Genomic DNA, 18,808 nt, shown 5'->3' on the forward strand with positions numbered 1-18,808 from the left:
GCCTGTGCAGAACTCAGATAAACAGATTGTATTTGTTGCACACAGACCAAGGATAAATTATAAGCTGTAAATGAATGCAATTATAGGGCATGCTTCATTATTTACAAAAGCATTATGAATAGGCTTCCTTTTTTTTTGCACAGACAATAGGATTTTTGAAGATGTAGTCTGCACAGTCTAAGGTCTGTTTAGTAGGCCAATACTATAGGGAGCTCTGCTTTTCTAGACCACCTTCAATTTGTCACCTCAATCACCAGCTGGACCCAGACCCCGGTTTTTAGGACCCCTGCAATGAATTCCTTATCAAAACAAAAGTGAGATTAAAATCTCAACACAACAGTGACCTGACGTTAGGAAAAAAATATCTACTTGGATCCTTTCCAGCCATGTAAAATATTATAAATATAATTTAGGGAAATGTCTTTGTCCTATTGATATTTAGAGACACATTTATCAAGGGTCAAATTTCAAATTCATTTGAGTTTTTTTTTTAAACTCCCCTAAACTTCCATAAATTCAAAATTCATCCAACCGAAATGTATTATTAAAATAGAATTTTATTAAGGTCGGACGAATTGAAACAACCTGAAAACTGGAATCAAAAAAACTTCAATGTCAGGAAGGCTGCAAACATCTCTGAAATGATCCCTGGACCTCTCCCATTGACTTAAACAGAAATTCGGCAGGTGGTGAATAGTGGTGGTGGTGAATAGTCAAATTCAAAAAGGGTCAGAGTATGATAAATCTCGGAAATCAAATTAGAATTTTTTTTTAAAAAAACTCGAATCTAATTTGGATTGGATTTGGATTCAACTCTAGTTGAATTTGAGAGTTTTGACCATAAAAAAATTGGAATTTCCAATTGGATCCTTGATAAATCTGCTTATAATCTAATTTAAAACGATATTCAATGAAAAAGTATAGTGAAACAGCAATGTAGGCAAGCAAGAGAAGCTTTGGTAAGGTTGGCAAACTAATGGATCTTTGCCCAATTTGGCCACCAATGCACCGGTCCAAATTGGGATCATTGGATCATTTGTGAACAAACAATCAGATCATAATAGGGGCCTAGGAAGAATATGATGTGCCTTTAGTTTGCGTTTTATAATCCTGGAATGTCAGTTAAAATTAATCTAATAAGAATGTGTTCCAGTAGAAGTTAAAGGGGTTGTTCAACTTTGAGATAACTGTCAGTATGATGTAGAGAGGGATATTCTGAGGCAATTTGCAATTTTCATTTTTTATTATTTGTGGTTTTTGAGTTATTTAGCTTTTTATTCAGCAGCTCCCCAGTTTGCAATTTCAACCATCTGGTTGCTAAGGTCCAAATTCCCCTAGCAACCATGCACTGATTTAAATAAGAGACTGGAATATGAATACATGAATATGAATAATATACTCGAGTATAAGCCGAGTTTTTCAGCCCCCAAAATATGGTGAAAAACTCTACCTCGGCTTATAATCGGGTCAAGCACAAAAACGGTCGCCGGCGTCTAAGAATAGTCGCCGGTGTCCAAGAATATTCGCCGGCGTCCAAGAATGGTCGCCAGCATCCAAAAACGAGACACCGGCACCTCCAATGGGAGCAGAAACCCTCAATTTTTTGATTGAAACTTACCAGAAGCTGCTGCATTTCTCATCCTAGGCTTATACGCGAGTCAATAAGCTTTCCCAGTTTTTGGAGGTAAAATTAGGTACCTCGGCTTATACTCGGGTCGGCTTATACTCGAATATATACGGTAGGAGAGGCCGGAATAGAAAGAAGAGTAAAAAAAAGTAGCAATAACAATGCATTTGTAGCAGTACAGAGCATTTGTTTGTAGTTGGGGTTAGTGAACCCCATTTTAAAGCTGGAAAGAGTCAGAAGAAGAAGGCAAATAATTAAAAAGAAAAAGGATAGAAAATAATAGTGAAAAGTTGCTTAGAATTGGCCTTTTTTTAATATACTAAAAGTTAGCTTTAAAGTAAACCACTCCTTTTACGTGGAAACCATAGACCACTATTGGTGAAATGCAAAATATTTTAAACATTGTATAGAGATTTGCCTGGATACTCACGATAAATATCTGAAAATCTATACAAAACAATAGCCACTTTACATTGTTATGAGATAGAATAACATACATGTTCTTTAGCACAGCTTGAGTTGGCGTAGTCACTAGGTTGGTCATTTCATTTCCTTTGTGTTCCGCAAAATATTCTGATGTCCCGCTGGAATTTGTCTCTTTCTATGGAAAACAGAGGAAAAATACCAATCTGACAATAATTCCATCCGTACTACACAAGAGGGATCTACATATCCTAGTAAATGAAATCCTCCGCTGTTTCAGTGGTGAGTTCTGTACTAACTACCATGGACAGTTTGGAGTTGTTAGGAGTTTAAAAGGGGTGGTTTACCTTTAAGTTACCTTTAGTATGTTATAGAATGGCTAATTCTAAGCAACTTTTCAATTGGTCTTCTTTATATATTTTTTATATTTTTTGAATTATTTGCCATCTTCTTCTAACTCTTTCCAGTTTTCAAATGGGGGTCACTGACCCAATCTTAACAACAAATTCTCTGTATGGCTACAAACGTATTGTTCTTGCTAGTTTTAATCACTAGTCTTTCTATTCAGGCCTCTCCTATTCATATTCCCGTCTCTTACTCAAATCAGTGCATGGTTGCCAAGGTAATTTGGACCCTAGCAACCAGACTGCTGAAAATGCAAAATGGAGAGCTGCTGAATAAAAAGCTAAATAAGTGAAAAACCACAAATACAAAATGAAAATCAATTGTAAATTTCAGAATTTGTCTACATCATACTAAAAGTTAAAGGAATTCTGTCATGATTTTTATGGTTTTTATTTCTAAATGACACTGTTTACACTGCAAATAATTCACTCTACAATATAAAATGTCATTCGTAAACCAGCAAGTGTATTTTTTTTAGTTGTAATATTGGTGTGTAGGTGCATCTCGGGTCATTTTGCCTGGTCATGTGATTTCAGAAAGAGCCAGCACTTTAGGATGGAACTGCTTTCTGGCAGCCTGTTGTTTCTCCTACTCAATGTAACTGAATGTGTCTCAGTGGGACCTGGATTTTACTATTGAGTGCTGTTCTTAGATCTACCAGGCAGCTGTTATCTTGTGTTAGGGAGCTGCTATCTGGTTCCCTTCCCATTGTTCTGTTGTTAGGCTGCTGGCGGGAAAGATGGGGGTGATATCAGTCCAACTTGCAGTATAGCAGTAAAGAGTGACTGAAGTTTATCAGAGCACAAGTCACATGCAATATTTATTCTGTAGAATGTTTTATCATACCGGAGTAAAAAGCTCTAGAAGCTCTCTGTTTGTTTAGGATAGCAGCTGCAGTATTAGCTTGGTGTGACATCACTTCCTGCCTAAGTCTCTCCCTGCTCACTTATAGCTCTGGGCTCAGATTACAGCAGAGAAGGGAGGGAGGGGGAGAGAAGCAAACTGAGCATGCTCACGCCCAGGGCAAGGAGGTTTAAACTGCAAACAGGAAGTCTGATACAGAAGCCCATGAGTACACAATAGAAGGAAAGAAATGTGTTTCTTTTGACAGAGGACTCAGAGCAGCATTACTTTGGGGGTTTACTGGTGTATTTATATAGACCTTTCTGATAAAGCTTACTTAGTTTTAACCTTTCCTTCTCCTTAATAATAAAAATAAAGTGAATTAACAAATGAGAAATAGGCTTTTGAGCAGTAGAAGAATATCAGCCAATGTCCTATAACATATGACAGATGCAAGATTTACGGACAAAATAAGAGGAGATTATCTGAAGGGATGCACTGAATCCACTATTTTAAATTTGGCTGAACCCCCGAATCCTTCGCGAAAGATTCAGCCGAATACCGAACGGAGCCCTAATTTGCATATGCAAATTAGGGTTGGGAAGGAAACACTTTTTTTACCTTCTTGTTTTGTGACAAAAAGTCACGCGATTTCCCTACCCGCCCTTAATTTGCATATACAAATTCGGATTTGGTTCAGCCGGGCAGAAGGATTTGTCCGAATCTGAATCCTGCTGAAAAAGGCTGAATCCTGAATCTCCTGGATTCGGTGCATCTCTGATTATTTGTGAACATGATTGTCCTAATCAACTTTTCTGTAATTTGGCTCTGGCCATGGAGGAGTTAAAGGCATTCAGGCTAACACTCTAATAAGCATGGTTTGTGGTTGCTGGCCTCACTTCCTTCATGGACCACAGCTGAGGGTTTTATGATATAAACAAACATTACTAGAGAGCCTTATGTTTTATATAAAATAAAAAAGGGGGTGGAAAGGGTGAGGAGCTTCGTGTTTCCATCAAACAAACACAGGCTAAACTCGGGGGTTTTATGTTGCAGTCTCTTTTATGAGTTTGCTTCATATTGTTGTTTACCTTTAAATGCAATAATGTTCATAGCCCCTGGGGGGTTTTCGCAGTCATTTCCTAGTCCCTTCATTTCAAAGGGAAACATAAGGAATGTTAAAAAGCCTAAGAGCACGTGATCTCCCTCCAGGGTCACCCTCTTTGGCCATTTTCCCTGCTTCTTTATCACAAACATCTGGAAAAAATGATACTGAGAGAGAGAGAGAGAGAGAGAGAGAGAGAGAGAGAGAGAGAGAGAGAGAGAGAGAGAGAGAGAGAGAGGAAAGCCTGGTCAGGGGGCAGTTACATGTAGTCGCTCTCTTGTTTCTCCAAATCAATCCTTATTTATCAGTAAAGCTTTCGTATATATAATCATATTCTAATAATATTCATAAAATGTAATATCCACTCCTGCCCTTCATTTCCAATGACTTTCCTGGGGTCTCACAGAATTGCTCCAATAACGGCTGTCCCTGGAACTGTCTCAGGATTCGAATTTATCTGGGATCTTTTATCCAGAATGCTCGGCATCTGAGGTTTACCAGATAAGGGATCTCCATACTTTACATCTACTAAAAAAAACAAACCCAATAGGATTATTTTGCCTCCAATATGGGGTGGTTCAACTTTAAAGGAGAACCAAACCCTTAACTATAAAAACTCCTACCCCCCATCCTACATAGCCCCCCTCCCTGCTACCCCCCCAGCCTAGATGTTACCCCCGGTAAATGCCCCTACCTCTTTACTTACCCCTTGGTGCAGATTCTGTGCAGTGAAGTTCACGGGCGCCATCTTCTTCTCTTCTGTAAACTTCGGGTCTTCTTCTTCCGGGGCTTCGGCAATTTCCATCACTTTTGGCGCATGTGCAGTTGCTGCAAACCACAAGATTGCTCCAACCGCGCACTTGCCGATACGCCACTCTCTTCCCGAAGATTACCAAAGAGAAGAAGATGGCGCCCGTGAACTCCGCTGCACAGAATCTGCACCGAAGGGTAAGTAAAGAGGTAGGGGCATTTACTGGGGGTAACACCTAGGCTGGAGGGAGAAGGGAGGGGGTCTATGTAGGGTAGGGATTTTTAAAATTAAGGGTTTGGTTCTCCTTTAAGTATGTTATGGAATGTCAATTCTAAGCAACGTTCATTCTAAGTGGTCTTCATTATTTATTTTTATATTTTTTTAATTATTTGCCCGCGTCTTCTTACTCTTTCCAGCGTTCAAATGGGGCCACTGACCCCATCTAGAAAACAAATGCCCTGTTAGGGCTCTCACAGACGAGTGTTTTTAGCTGCGCTCCCCTGCGTTCCGGTTTCATGCGTTCAGCCACAGGGGAGCGCAGGAGTAGACGCAATGAAAACTTTTCAATGGGACTGTACTCACACAGACGCATGTAAACGCCGAACGCAGGTTGGGACGTAGCATGTTGCATTTGTCGCTTACATGCGTCTGTGTGAGTACAGCCCCCTTCACAATAATTGAGTGCGTCTACTCCAGCGCTCCCCTGCGGGTTGAACGCATGAAACCGGAACGCAGGTAAAAACGTCTGCAAGGCTACGAATTTATTGTTATTGCTACTTTTTATTATTCATCTTTCTACTCAGGCCTCTACTATTCATATTCCAGTCTGTTATTCAAATTAATGCATGGTTGTAAGGGTGGTGACAAACGCTAAAATTCCGGGGAGATTAGTCGCCCAACGAGAAATCTCCTCTTCTTCGGGCGACTAATCTCCCCAAAAAGCCTTCCCGCCAGCTAGAATGTAATGGGATGGCACTCTGAGCGCTTTGTTTTCTGAAGTTGCCTGAAGTTTCCTTGTGAGGCAACTTCAGAAAACGAAGCCCTCAAGTTCTAGCTTTTTGGGGAGATTAGTCGCTGAAGAAGAGATTTCTCACCACCACCCTATTGTTATTGCTACTTTTTATTCCTCATCTTTCTGTTCAGGTCTCTCCTAATCATATTCCAGTCTCTTATTCAAATCAATGCATGGTTGCTGGGGTAATTTGGACCCTAGCAACCAGATGGCTGAAATTGCAAACTGAGGAGCTGCTGAATAAAAAGCTAAATATCTCAAAAACCACAAATAATAAAAAAATCTAAACCAATTGCAATCTCTACATCATACTAAAAGTTATCTCAAAGGTGAACAACCCCTTTAATGATATCTAAGTTGGGTTTCAGTACAAGGTACGGTTTTGTCATTGCAGAGAAAATGGAATAAGGATGAAAAAGGAGTCTGAACGAGATGACCTTCCCATAATTTGCTGTTTTTCTGGATAACGGGTCTCCAGATCATGGATCCTATACTTGTATCTGTCTCTGTAGGTTTCAGTCATAAGGATAAGAATCGTTTTTGGTCACTGTATCTCTACATATGTGTGGGAGATGCTAAACCCCATTCCTTGGCTGATGTAGACTCCACATGCACCAATACTATAGCAATTAACAATAACCTGCCTGGGGGGCGTGGCGTAATGGCGTGCTGAGAGGACGCACTTTGTCTGAGCTCCCGACCCAAGCCTTCTATAAAGCTTAATACAGAGCCCTTTTTCTTTTCCGGACGTTTCTGAAGACATGGGGAAACACCATAAGAAGGGTGAGCAATCTTCCCAAACTAGTACGCATAGCGCTCAAAGCACAATGTCTCCCTTTCTGGGTAGGAGATCTAGCGCCCGTACTGGAACACGTGATCCCAAGATGGCGCGTGCAACTACCAGAAGCCCCAGTCCCACTGGCTCGGCCTGCTCCGGGTTCAGCTCGTCTTCAGCCCCTTCTGACTTGCGGGCGATCTTATCCTCCCTCCCAACTAAGGAAGACCTGCGCGCCATGGCAAAGACGTTGCGGGAATCGCAGAGGGCTGATATGGCAGACATTAAAGCCGAACTACGTGCCATAGGAGAGGCGACCGGTAAAATAGATGCCCGGCTGGAAGTGGTGGAACAGGCCCATAACAACACGACGCAACGGGTGAATGACCATCACAAATTCATATACATGCTTCGCAAACACATGGAGGATTTGGACAATCGCGGGCGCCGCAACAATTTGAGAATACGCGGCATCCCAGAAACTGTACCCAATGCTGAACTGGGCCAAACGGTATGTTCGCTCTTTAATACCATTCTAGACAGGGACATAACTACCCCTATTGAGCTTGACCGAGTTCATCGATCCCTGGGCACCCCTAGATTGGGAGTTGAAAAACCTAGAGATGTGATCTGCTGTATTCACAAATTCACATTGAAAGAGGACATTGTGCGCAAAACGCGCAATACTGAAAGCTTTAAATTTCAAGATTATGACGTCTCCATATTTCAGGATTTAGCATGGCTCACTATCCAACAGAGGAGGGCACTTCGACCCCTTACTACAGCCCTACGCAACAAGGGTATTGTATACAGATGGGGTTTTCCCTTTGCCTTGATTGTAAGGAAGAATGAGAGGGTATTTAGCCTTAAAGAACCTGATGACTTGGAGGCTTTCTGTGAACGCATTGGCCTGCCATTACTGGATCTTAAGGAATGGAGAGACCTGGCCTACTGCGGGGATTCTTTGGATTTACTGGATATAGCTCACTGGCAGAAATCTGCTAAACGGCAGAGGCATACCCCTGCGAGCACTCCGGATAGAGCTGACTGAACGCTGCCCATACGCTTGGGCCTGGATTGATCCTCCATCTACAATTGGGTCACTTTACATTCCGATGATACTTTGATTTTGAGTTGGAGCCTTACTTGTCGCAAATCAGTCGCCAGTTGAGAAGATTCGGAGGATACTTGTCCTCCCTGGAGCCACTATTGCTGATTTCCTGCTTTCCTTCCCCCCCCCCTCCCTTTTTTTTTTTTTTTTTTTTTTTTTTTTTTTCCCCCCTCTCTTAGCGAGCCTGCTGCATTGACCCTTCTGATACTGGGCACTTCGACCGCTAATCTCAGTGTGGAACTGCTTTTCGATGACGGAACATCACCTACTTTCACCTCGGCTATTCTATGGACCCTTTGCTCCTGTCTTCATATGGACGCATTTCTCTAAGCCCTGGGTTCCATGCATATCTCTCTCGCTATTTGGACTTACATATGTGAGACTATGTTATTTTTGTATGCACTGTCTTGGTTTTTCACTCAGTTTTTTTTTTTTTTTTTTTTTTTTTTTTGGTCATGCTCATAGTTGGCAGCCTGCTTCTGTTCCTGATAGGGGTTTTTTTTTTTTTTTTTTTTTTCTGCTGCCTTATTGCTTTTTGTTTATTCAATTTGCTTGGACATGCTGATTATTGAACTGTTTATTCATGTTTTCTGTCTGCTGAATGTATTTTAGCTCCTGTCTCTGCTCCTTCCCTCCCTTTTTTTTTTTTTTTTTTTTTTCTTCTCTTTCTTTTCTCCTAAAAGCTCGTAAATCATTGATTAGAGGTTCCACAGGGACACCTCTGGGTAACTTCTCTGATATCGCTACCGGTTTTGAGTTTTTGTGATGTTTAGTTATGCTACTAGGCCCCACATTAAGTTGGGCCCTGTGTTTTTTCAGTTACATGATGCTTGGGTCGGAGACAGGACTTCCTGTACCTCTGGCAACCACACTCATGCCCCCTCGAGGGTATACCATGGGGTTTATCTCAGACGTGACACTGGGGCACATCACGTCTGCAGTATGGTTGATGTTTTCTCTTTTTGGATGTTACAAGAAATCCTTTTCTTCCTTCTCTCTTTCTTTCTCCTCTGTCCGAGATTGTTTGACTTTGTATAATTTTCTCTCTTACTCCCTTGCAGGCTTCAGGGTAGCCGAAGCCCGGGGGATGCGGCGTTCCATACGATACTTTACTGATGAAGGATGAACTCCGCATTGGATCCCTCAACGCTAAGGGATTAAACTCACCTTTTAAACGCCAGAATCTGCTCAGGGACATGCGAAGGCTCCAGGTACAGGTCATGCTGGTACAGGAAACTCATTTTAAAAAATTTAAGGTCCCAGCTCTTAAATTTCGAGGCTTCTCGGCTGTTTTCACCAGTTCCCCATATACATCCAAGTCTAGGGGCACTATGATATTATTTGCTGATTCCCTAAACTTCTCCCTTACAGACACGAGAGCTGACCCTTTGGGTAGATTTAATATGGTAAAAGGGTTGATTAATAATGCTACTTACACTTTCGCTTCCGCCTACCTTCCACCCACGGAACAACACAAAGCTTTAGCAGATACGCTGCAGGCCCTTACAGAATTTGAACAGGGTACACTTATATTCGGAGGGGACTTTAATGTGGCCCTGGAACCGCTAGTGGATACCTCCTCAGGGCATTCCTGCATCTCACATAAAAAATTGAAACCTTTAAAAAACAACTCAGAGCCCACACCCTAATAGATACATGGCGCCTCATCAATCCTACAACTAGGGATTACTCGTTTTATTCTCCAGTGCACAATGTCTATTCTAGGCTAGATCATATTTTCATTCGTCACTCTGACGTTACACTCCTTAAAGATGCTACGATAGATGTCATCTCCTGGTCCGACCATGCCCCGATTACTTGTACTCTCCTGCACTCATTGCCTATACGTAAATCCTCCACGTGGCGACTCAACGATACCCTTTTACGCGATCCACAGATTAAACTTGACATAGGCCAATCCCTGAAACTCTACTTTGCTGAAAACAATACCGAAGGGATTAGTCCCTGGACTTTATGGATGGCACACAAATGCGTGATCAGGGGGGAGCTAATTAAAATTGGTGCCAGGAAAAAGGCAGAGCATCGTGCTGCACTCACTAACTTAATAGCCAAAGTCCATGCTCTCGAAGCGCAACATAAGCAATCTAAACTTGCCCACATTTTTGAAGCCCTTACCCAAGCGAGAAAGGAACTCCGGGACAATTACTCCCTTTATTCCAACAAAGCCATTGAGTTCAACAAAATTTTTTTTTTGAGCATGGTAATAAATGCGGAAGACTGTTGGCAGCTATGCTCAAGAAAAAACAGCTTCGCAATCATATCACACAGATTAGATCCCCGCAGGGCCGCTTAGCTACCACTACGGCTGAAATAGCTGAAGTATTTAGACAATTCTATATCAATTTGTATCAATTACCTCAAACCCGAACACTTGGCCCTACCCTTACTGAAAGGCTACAAGCTTGCAGGAATTATATCCGCGGCTCCAATGTTCCTGTGATAGACAATGAGACCCGTGAGTTTTTAGACTCGCCGTTATCTAAGGAGGAAATCGCTTTAGCCCTGAAAACCACTAAATCTGGCAAAGCTCCGGGACCCGACGGCTTTACCATCTCCTACTACAAGGAAATGGAAAGCTATCTGACTCCCTATTTACTCGCTGCGTTCAATTCCGTATCCACTGGAGCCTCCATTCCACAAGAAGCCCTTGAGGCTCACATCACACTGATACATAAAAAAGGCAAAGACCCCTTAGACCCAGGCAACTTTCGTCCTATTTCCCTACTGAACACCGATATTAAATTATATGCCAAAGTGTTCGCCATGAGGCTCAATCAAATTCTCTCCCTTTTGGTTCACTCAGAACAGGTTGGTTTTGTCCCTGGTCGTGAGGCCAGAGACAACACCAACAAATTGTTTAGTATATTGCATCATTCCAAGATTGCTGGCTACCCTCTAGTAATGTTATCCACGGACGCTGAAAAGGCGTTTGATAGGGTTGATTGGGATTTCCTTCGCGCCACACTACTGGAATTTAACCTAGGCCCTAATATGATAAAGTGGATCTCTGATCTGTATACTCTCCCGACAGCCAAATTGAAGATTAATGGTGATTTATCGGATGCTTTTGCTATTAGGAACGGTACGCGCCAGGGTTGCCCGCTCTCACCCTTGCTCTTCATCCTTGCCTTAGAAAGTTTTCTTAATAGAGTTCGGGCCAACCCAGATATTAACGGTGTTCGAGTGGGCCTTAGGGAGCATAAAATAGCAGCCTATGCAGACGATCTTTTATTTTTTGTCAGGACACCACGAATTTCTTTGCCTAACTTGCTACTGGAGCTTCAAACCTATAACAAATTTAGCAATTTTAAGATAAACTTGTCGAAATCAGTGGCTTTCAATATCTCCTATCCTCCTGCTGATTTCGCGGCTATCTTACAAAACTTCCCGATAAAACCTGCTTATTCTCACTTTGTTTATTTAGGACTTAAAATATTCTCAGACCCTAAGCAAACTACTGAACACAATTATAAGGACTTGCTACAAGCTATCTCTCGCGACCTTCAGAACTGGTCCAAGCCACTTTTCTCTTGGATAGGTAGAATAAACGTACTGAAGATGAATGTCCTCCCGCGTTTTTTGTACCTATCCCAAACAATTCCATACCCCCCCCCCAAATTGCTGTTTCGGAATTTGAATAGCATCACTAGTAAATTTGTCTGGGCGAACAAGAACCCTAGAATCGCCCGTCAAAAGCTCTCAGCGAGCAAAAAACAGGGAGGACTGGGTCTCCCCAATTGGGTTAACTATCATAAGGCTGCTGTCTTAACCAGATGTCTGGATTGGTCCTTTCATAGACAGTCCAAATTGTGGACTAGAATTGAGCAAGATTCCATGGTCACACCCTTGTGGGCTAGCCTATGGATGCCACACTCTCAAAGAGTATTCAGAGATAAAACCGATCTAAAGCTAAGGTACACTCTGGACACCTGGGACGGCCTGGTCAAGACTGGTAAATGGATTAATACCCCCCCTTTACATACCCCAGTTTTTGGTAACTCTGCATTCGCCCCTGGTCTAGATCTAGATTATTATAAAGGCTGGAAGCGACAATTGCATTCGGGGGCCAGCTTTTTTTATGTCGGGAATCGATTGAAACATATAGAAGAACTCATTCCTACTCAAGATATTTCTGATTTGGATAGGTTCAAGTACCGCCAGATTAGGCACTTTATTACTTCGATATTTCCTTTGCACATTCCACGTCCCGAGCCTACTGCAATAGAACTTGCCTGGGTGAAAGACAAGGCCCCTCCGAAAGCGATTTCCTTTTTCTATCAGATTATGTCTGAATTATCCCGGCGCCCGGCTCTTTACTTTAAATCTAAATGGGAATCTGACCTGGCCCTTGAGATACCTATGGACTCTTGGGACAAAATTACTCAGCTAATGCACACCTCCTCTACCTGTACGAAACTGCAGGAACTTAATTATAAGATATATACTAAATGGTACAAATACCCTACTAAGTTGGCTTTGATTTATGGGACAGCCTCGCCTCTCTGCTGGAGGTGCAAGGTCAATCAGGGCTCTTTATTGCATATATTTTGGAGCTGCCCCGTTCTGAAGCCATTCTGGATAGCCGTGAGGAATGCCATTTTAGAGATTACCGGGACTGACATTGAGGACGATCCCCTCGTAGCTTTACTACACAATACACATCTTTCCTGGTCTACTTACAAAAAATCTTTGACACCAATATTACTAGATTCCGCCAAGGCGCTAATTCCACTACACTGGAAACGGACTGACCCTCCAGTTATAAGAGACTGGTGTAACAAGGTGATGGAAGTCTATAGATTTGAGCTGTTGAGACCTACCTCGGAAAGAGAAACGAGGAATTTCACGAAAAAATGGTTTTATTGGACCCAATTCGTACATTCTGACCAGTACCTGCGGCTTTTCCAAACCTGAAGTCAGAGTAGGCTAAGGTGACTTTTTCGGGCCGTTGAATGTTTACTTTTATTTATATGGGATTTCTCTCACTAGCTTTTTCCCCCGGGCTTCGGCTGCGCTGACTCAGGTAATGGTCTTGTTGTTGCTAAGGGACATTTACTGATTTTTCCGTGAATAATCCTGGACAATTCTCTTTCTCTTTTCCCCTTTCCCATTCTTTCCCTTCTGATCTTTTTCTCTTTTCTTGACTTCTTCTATCCTTTCCGTTTTACTTGTTTGGTTTTTTTTTGCTACAATAGCTTTTGATATACAAAAATACATATTGGTTTCCACCCCACTGACTTCTGTCTACACTGTCACATATGTACTCATTTGATATTACCCAGACGTTTCTCGTTTGGAGAGTCGATTGTTGAATTTAGGATTGTCTTAGATAGCATTGTGTCGACCACTCCGAGCTCATTCTCCATTTGCTCTAGCTGTTGTCACGTCATTGTGGTAGCTCGGAAACTGGTTTGACTGTAGACATGCTACTATGTTCTCTTATGTACTGCTGTGACCTGTTGCTTGCATTATGTCTTTTAATCTGTACTGTGGAGTGTGTGTAACCAATAAAAAATTTTATTTTGAAAAAAAAAAAAACAATAACCTGCCTGTTTGTTTTCAGAGTGTGGGGAAACCAGACTTTCCAGATTATACCTAAGCAAGCATGGGAAGAAGATCCAAACTCCTTGCTGGGGCTGGAACTATACCTGAAGGAAACCCACAAGGAAAACATACAAAATACCTGCAGATAATATTGTTATTTTGGGGTTTGTAGTCTCTTTGAAGCTGTAAAAGATTCATCCTCCTTCTTGCCTAAGCACCCATTGTTCCTAGAATTTAGGCAAGGCACTGGTAGAAATACCACCTACAGTCTCGCATTGCTTATATAAAGAGGTACAGGTATGGGACCTGTTATCCAGAATGCTTGGGACCTGGTGTTTCCTGGATAATGGAACTTTCCATAATTAAGATTGTCATATCTTAAAGTAGAAGGAAAGGCTAAAACTAAGTAAGCTTTATCAGAAAGGTCTATATAAATACACCAGTAAACCCTCAAAGTAATACTGCTCTGAGTCCTCTGTCAAAAGAAACAGCACATTTCTTTCCTTCTATTGTGTACTCATGGGCTTCTGTATCAGACTTCCTGTTTTCAGCTTAAACCTCCAGGGCTAGGGCTTGAGCATGCTCAGTTTGCTAATCTCCCCCTCCCAGCTGTAATATGAGCCCAGAGCTATGAGTGAGCAGGGAGAGACTCAGGCAGGAAGTGATGTCACACCAAGCTAATATGGCAGCTGCTATCTTAAACAGAGAGAGCTTCTAGAGCTGTTTACTCAGGTATGGTAAAGCATTCTGCAGAATAAGTATAGTGTTATATATTGCTCTATTGGCAATAAACTGCTTTGGTAGCTTTCCTTCTCCTTTAAGTCTACTAGAGAATCATGTAAACATTAAAGGGATACTGTCATGGGAAAAAAAAAATAATTCAAAACACATCAGTTAACAGTGTTGCTCCAGTAGAATTCTGCACTGAAATCCATTTCCCAAAAGAGCAAACAGATTTTTTTATATTTAATGAAATTTAATTGAAATCTGACATGGGGCTAGACATATTGTCGGTTTCCCAGCTGCCCCCAGTCATGTGACTTGTGCTCTAATAAGCTTCAGTCACTCTTTACTGCTGTACTGCAAGTTGGAGTGATATCACCCCTCCCTTTCCCCCCAGCAGCCAAACAACAGAACAATGGGAAGGTAACCAGATAGCAGCTCCCTAACACAAGATAACAGCTGCCTGGTAGATCTAAGAACAGCACTCAATAGTAAAATCCAGGTCCCACTGAGACACCTTCAGTTACATTGAGTAGGAGAAACAACAGCCTGCCAGAAAGCAGTTCCATCCTAAAGTGCTGGCTCTTTCTGAAATCACATGACCAGGCAAAATGAGCTGAGATGCACCTACACACCAATATAACAACTAAATACACATTCGTTCAGGAATGAAATTTTATATTGTAGAGTGAATTATTTGCAATGTAAACAGTGTAATTTAGAAATAAAAACTACACCATAAAAATCCTGACAGAATCCCTTTAAATAAAGCCAATAGGCTGTTTTTTTGCTTCCAATAAGGATTAATTATATCTTAGTTGGGATTGAGTACAAGCTACCGTTTTATTACAGAGAAAAAGGAAATAAAAATTGGGATTATTTGATTATAATGGAGTCTATGGGAGACGGCCTTTCCATAATTCGTAGCTTTCTGGATAATGGGTTTCCCGATAACGGATCCTATAACTGTACCATGAAACTATGGTTCGTTTGTACTGAACAAAATTTAGCAGTGATATATGTCCAGCGTCCTTTGAAGCCATAATGGGTCCTACTCAATCTATGGAGAATGTGTATTAAGAGTCAAGTCCCCCATAAACACACAATTAATTGGATTTGTTCTCAGATTTCTTCTGTGTATGGGAATTTAAGTGCCGGATTAACACCCACCTCTGCATAAGGTTTATTTTCCCCCTTTCAAAATTTTTCAAACGTGCTTTATGTATTTCATTTTCTAAACGGATATAACTTGCCCGATTGCTAATTGTGTTTTATTTGGCACCGTTGGGACAAAGGTATTTCTTCTGCCATATCCAAGTATTTCAGTGTTGATCTGCATATGGTGCTCACAATAAATCTTCTGGCTTTTTCATAAACCCAATAGCAGGCTCGCATTCTGTGCTTGGAAACTATGGGCAACGCAAGGGTGGGAGGTTTCAGAAAATCTCTAATCATGTATGGAAAGCCAAATGCTTTAATTAAAAAACACATTAAGGGGCAGATTTATTAAGGGTCAAATTTCAAAGTAATGGGAGTTTTTTTTAACTAAAATTGATCGAATTAAAAAAGACCAATCGAAATTTATCAAAAAATCTAAGGTTTTTTTTTGGGGGGGTGAATAGGTCCATTTTAGATCAAATTCGAATTGATTCGGGAAAAAAAAAGTTGATTTTTCAAAGTCCACTAATTGACTCCAAATGGGTTCTAGGAGGTCTCCCATAAGCTAAAACAGCAATTGGGCAGGTTTTAGATAGCGACTGGTCGAAGTCGAATTTTTAAAGATAGTACATGATATTTTTAGATTTTCTAATTTTTTTCAAACTCAAATTTGGACTATTCCCAGACGATGTACACAAAAGTTTGCTCGAAATTCTAATTTTTTTAATTTGAATTTTCACATCGAGCTTTGATAAATCTGCCCCTTACAGTGCTTTTCAATTTGTAGGGCTCTTGAGACCAAGTCATGAGTGTGTTTTGTCTAAGGTATATTAAAAAGCAAAAGCCCTCATTGGCCATAGGGCCACATTAACTCCAGTGCAGTAATAAATAACAACCAATTAGGAAAGGTTTACTGAGAAAGAGCCAATAAGCAGCACTTGCTGCAAATAGTGTTTAAAATCTAATTCAAAACTAATTCCTTGTTGTAATTAAAGCTACAACCTCATTGGCCAGCATGGACAATACCTATGTACAATCCATAATGCTATACATGTATGGGATCCGCTATCCTGAAACCTGTTGTCCAGAAAGTTCCGAATTACAGAAAGGCCATCTCCCATAGACTCCATTTTATCCAAATAATTCAAATTTTTCAAACTGATTTGCTTTTTCTCTGTAATAATAAAACAGTAGCTTGTACTTGATCCCAACTAAGATAAAATTAATCCTTATTAATAACAAAACCAGCCTATTGGGCTTATTTAAAGGGCATGTAAAGTCTAAAATAGAATAAGGCTAGAAATGCTGTATTTTGTATACTAAATATAAACATGTACTTACTGAGCCACAAGCCTAATCAAATAAATAATTTATGCTTTCAAAGTTGGCTACAGGGGGGTCACCATCTTGTAACTTTGTTAAACATCTTTGCAAGACTAAGACTGTGCACATGCTCAGTGTGGTCTGGGCTGCTTAGGGATCGTCATAAACAAAGCTGCTTGAGTTCTGCATGGCTGGGAAGTAAGGCGGGGGCTCCCCCTGCTGTACATAAGTATGATTGTTTCCCTGCAGAGCAGTTAGGGACCGTCTGACAATTCCTATCCACAGCAGTAAATGAAGGGAGAATTTCACTGCATACAGTCAGGTTTCTTATAAAAACAGTACACATTTTTCAATTAAAGTATATTGGAGATAGGTTTCTTTTTCATTAAAGAAAGTAAAAATTGGATTTTATTTTTTTGCCTTTACATGCCCTTTAATGTTTACATGATTTTCTAGTAGACTTAAGGCATGAAGATCTAAATTATGGAAAGACCTGTTATCCGGAAAGTCCCAGGTCCCATACCTGTATAACACATATGGGGTTATGTAATAAAAGGCACTATTCTGTTAAATTGGAACATGATTTTCCCTAATTATTCAGACAGAGGGTCCTTTGTGCTCAAGCAGCCAGTTATAAATATCTTAAGGACATCAAGACATTTTGTGCATTAAGCTACCTAAAAATGTCCACCCATTAAAATAAAACATTTTAAAGTCGATATATTGAAAAATATTCAAGCTAGCCAACTACGTCAAAGGCAAAGTTATTCCCTAATTATTCCCAATACAATTCACTGGGTGTTTTTTTGTTCTGAGATAAGCTCATGGCAATAAATATATTTATAGACACAGCATGCTGCCCGCATTAGCTTTAAGCCCCATTGCATGCTGGGAGTGTATTGTTCACAGCAGGGCAGAATGTGCCGACAAATGTATTGAGCAAACACTGGTATTTGATAGGTGAGAAGGTGACCCCCAGCGTGTTTACATGCAAGATGGCATTTCTGCTTTACAGGGGTTGTTCTCTTTAAAATTAACTTTTAGTATGATATAGAGAGTGATATTCCGAGACAATTTGCAATTGGGTTTCGTTTTTAATTTTTTGTGGTTTTGAGTTATTTAGCTTTTTATTCAGCAACTCTCCAGTTTGCAGTTTCAGCAATATGGTTGCTAGGGTCCAAATTACCCTAACAACCATGCATTGATTTGAATAAGAGACCGGAATATGAATAGGAGAGGTCTGAATAGAAAGGTGAGTAATAAAAAGTAGCAATAACAATAAAGGCCTTACAGAGTATTTGTTATTTGATGGGGTCAGTGACCCCCAATTGAAAGCTGCAAAGAGGCAAATAATTCAAAAACGATGTAAAATAAATAATAGTGATGCACCGAATCCACTTTTTTGGATTCGGCCGAACCCCCGAATCCTTTACAAAAGATTCGGCCGAATACCGAAACGAATCCGAAACCTAATTTGCATATGCAAATTAGGGGTGGGAAGGGGAAAACATTTTTTACTTCCTTGTTTTGTGACAAAAAGTCACGTGATTTCCCTCCCCGCCCCTAATTTACATATGCAAATTAGGATTCGGTTCGGCCGGGCAGAAGGATTCGGCCGAATCCGAATCCTGCTGAAAAAGGCTGAATCCTGGCCGAATCCCGAACCGAATCCTGGATTCGGTGCATCCCTAATAAATAATGAAGACCAATTGAAAAGTTATTAGTTATTGGTCATTACATAACATACTGAAAGTTGACTTAAAGGAGAAACAAACCCTTTATTAAAAAAAACCCTACTCCCTGCTCAGCCGCTGAAGCTGAACTGTTACAATTTGCTACATTTAGTTAATACATTTTTCAGCAACTATTGTATGAAGTCTAACAGCTGCCTGTAATGAAACCCAGAGATTCTGCTCAGCAGGGACAAAGATAACAAATGTATCAACTAAATGTATCCATTTAAAACAGTTTACAGGGTCGGCGACCC

At 40.8% G+C, this 18,808-nt stretch overlaps 1 protein-coding gene across 1 annotated transcript in view; it reads right to left on the bottom strand.

The window, feature by feature from the left end:
• slx4ip.S (SLX4 interacting protein S homeolog) overlaps nt 1-18,808 on the bottom strand; it is a gene marked incomplete in the record, with an annotated part of 110,167 nt that overhangs the window by 23,521 nt on the left and 67,838 nt on the right. Inside the window, 1 exon segment of the mRNA NM_001091387.2 lies at nt 2,125-2,228. Coding sequence (NP_001084856.2) covers nt 2,125-2,228 — 104 coding nt within the window.

This window comes from Xenopus laevis, chromosome 5S (assembly GCF_017654675.1).
Source record: "Xenopus laevis strain J_2021 chromosome 5S, Xenopus_laevis_v10.1, whole genome shotgun sequence".
NCBI classification, from domain to species: domain Eukaryota; kingdom Metazoa; phylum Chordata; class Amphibia; order Anura; family Pipidae; genus Xenopus; species Xenopus laevis.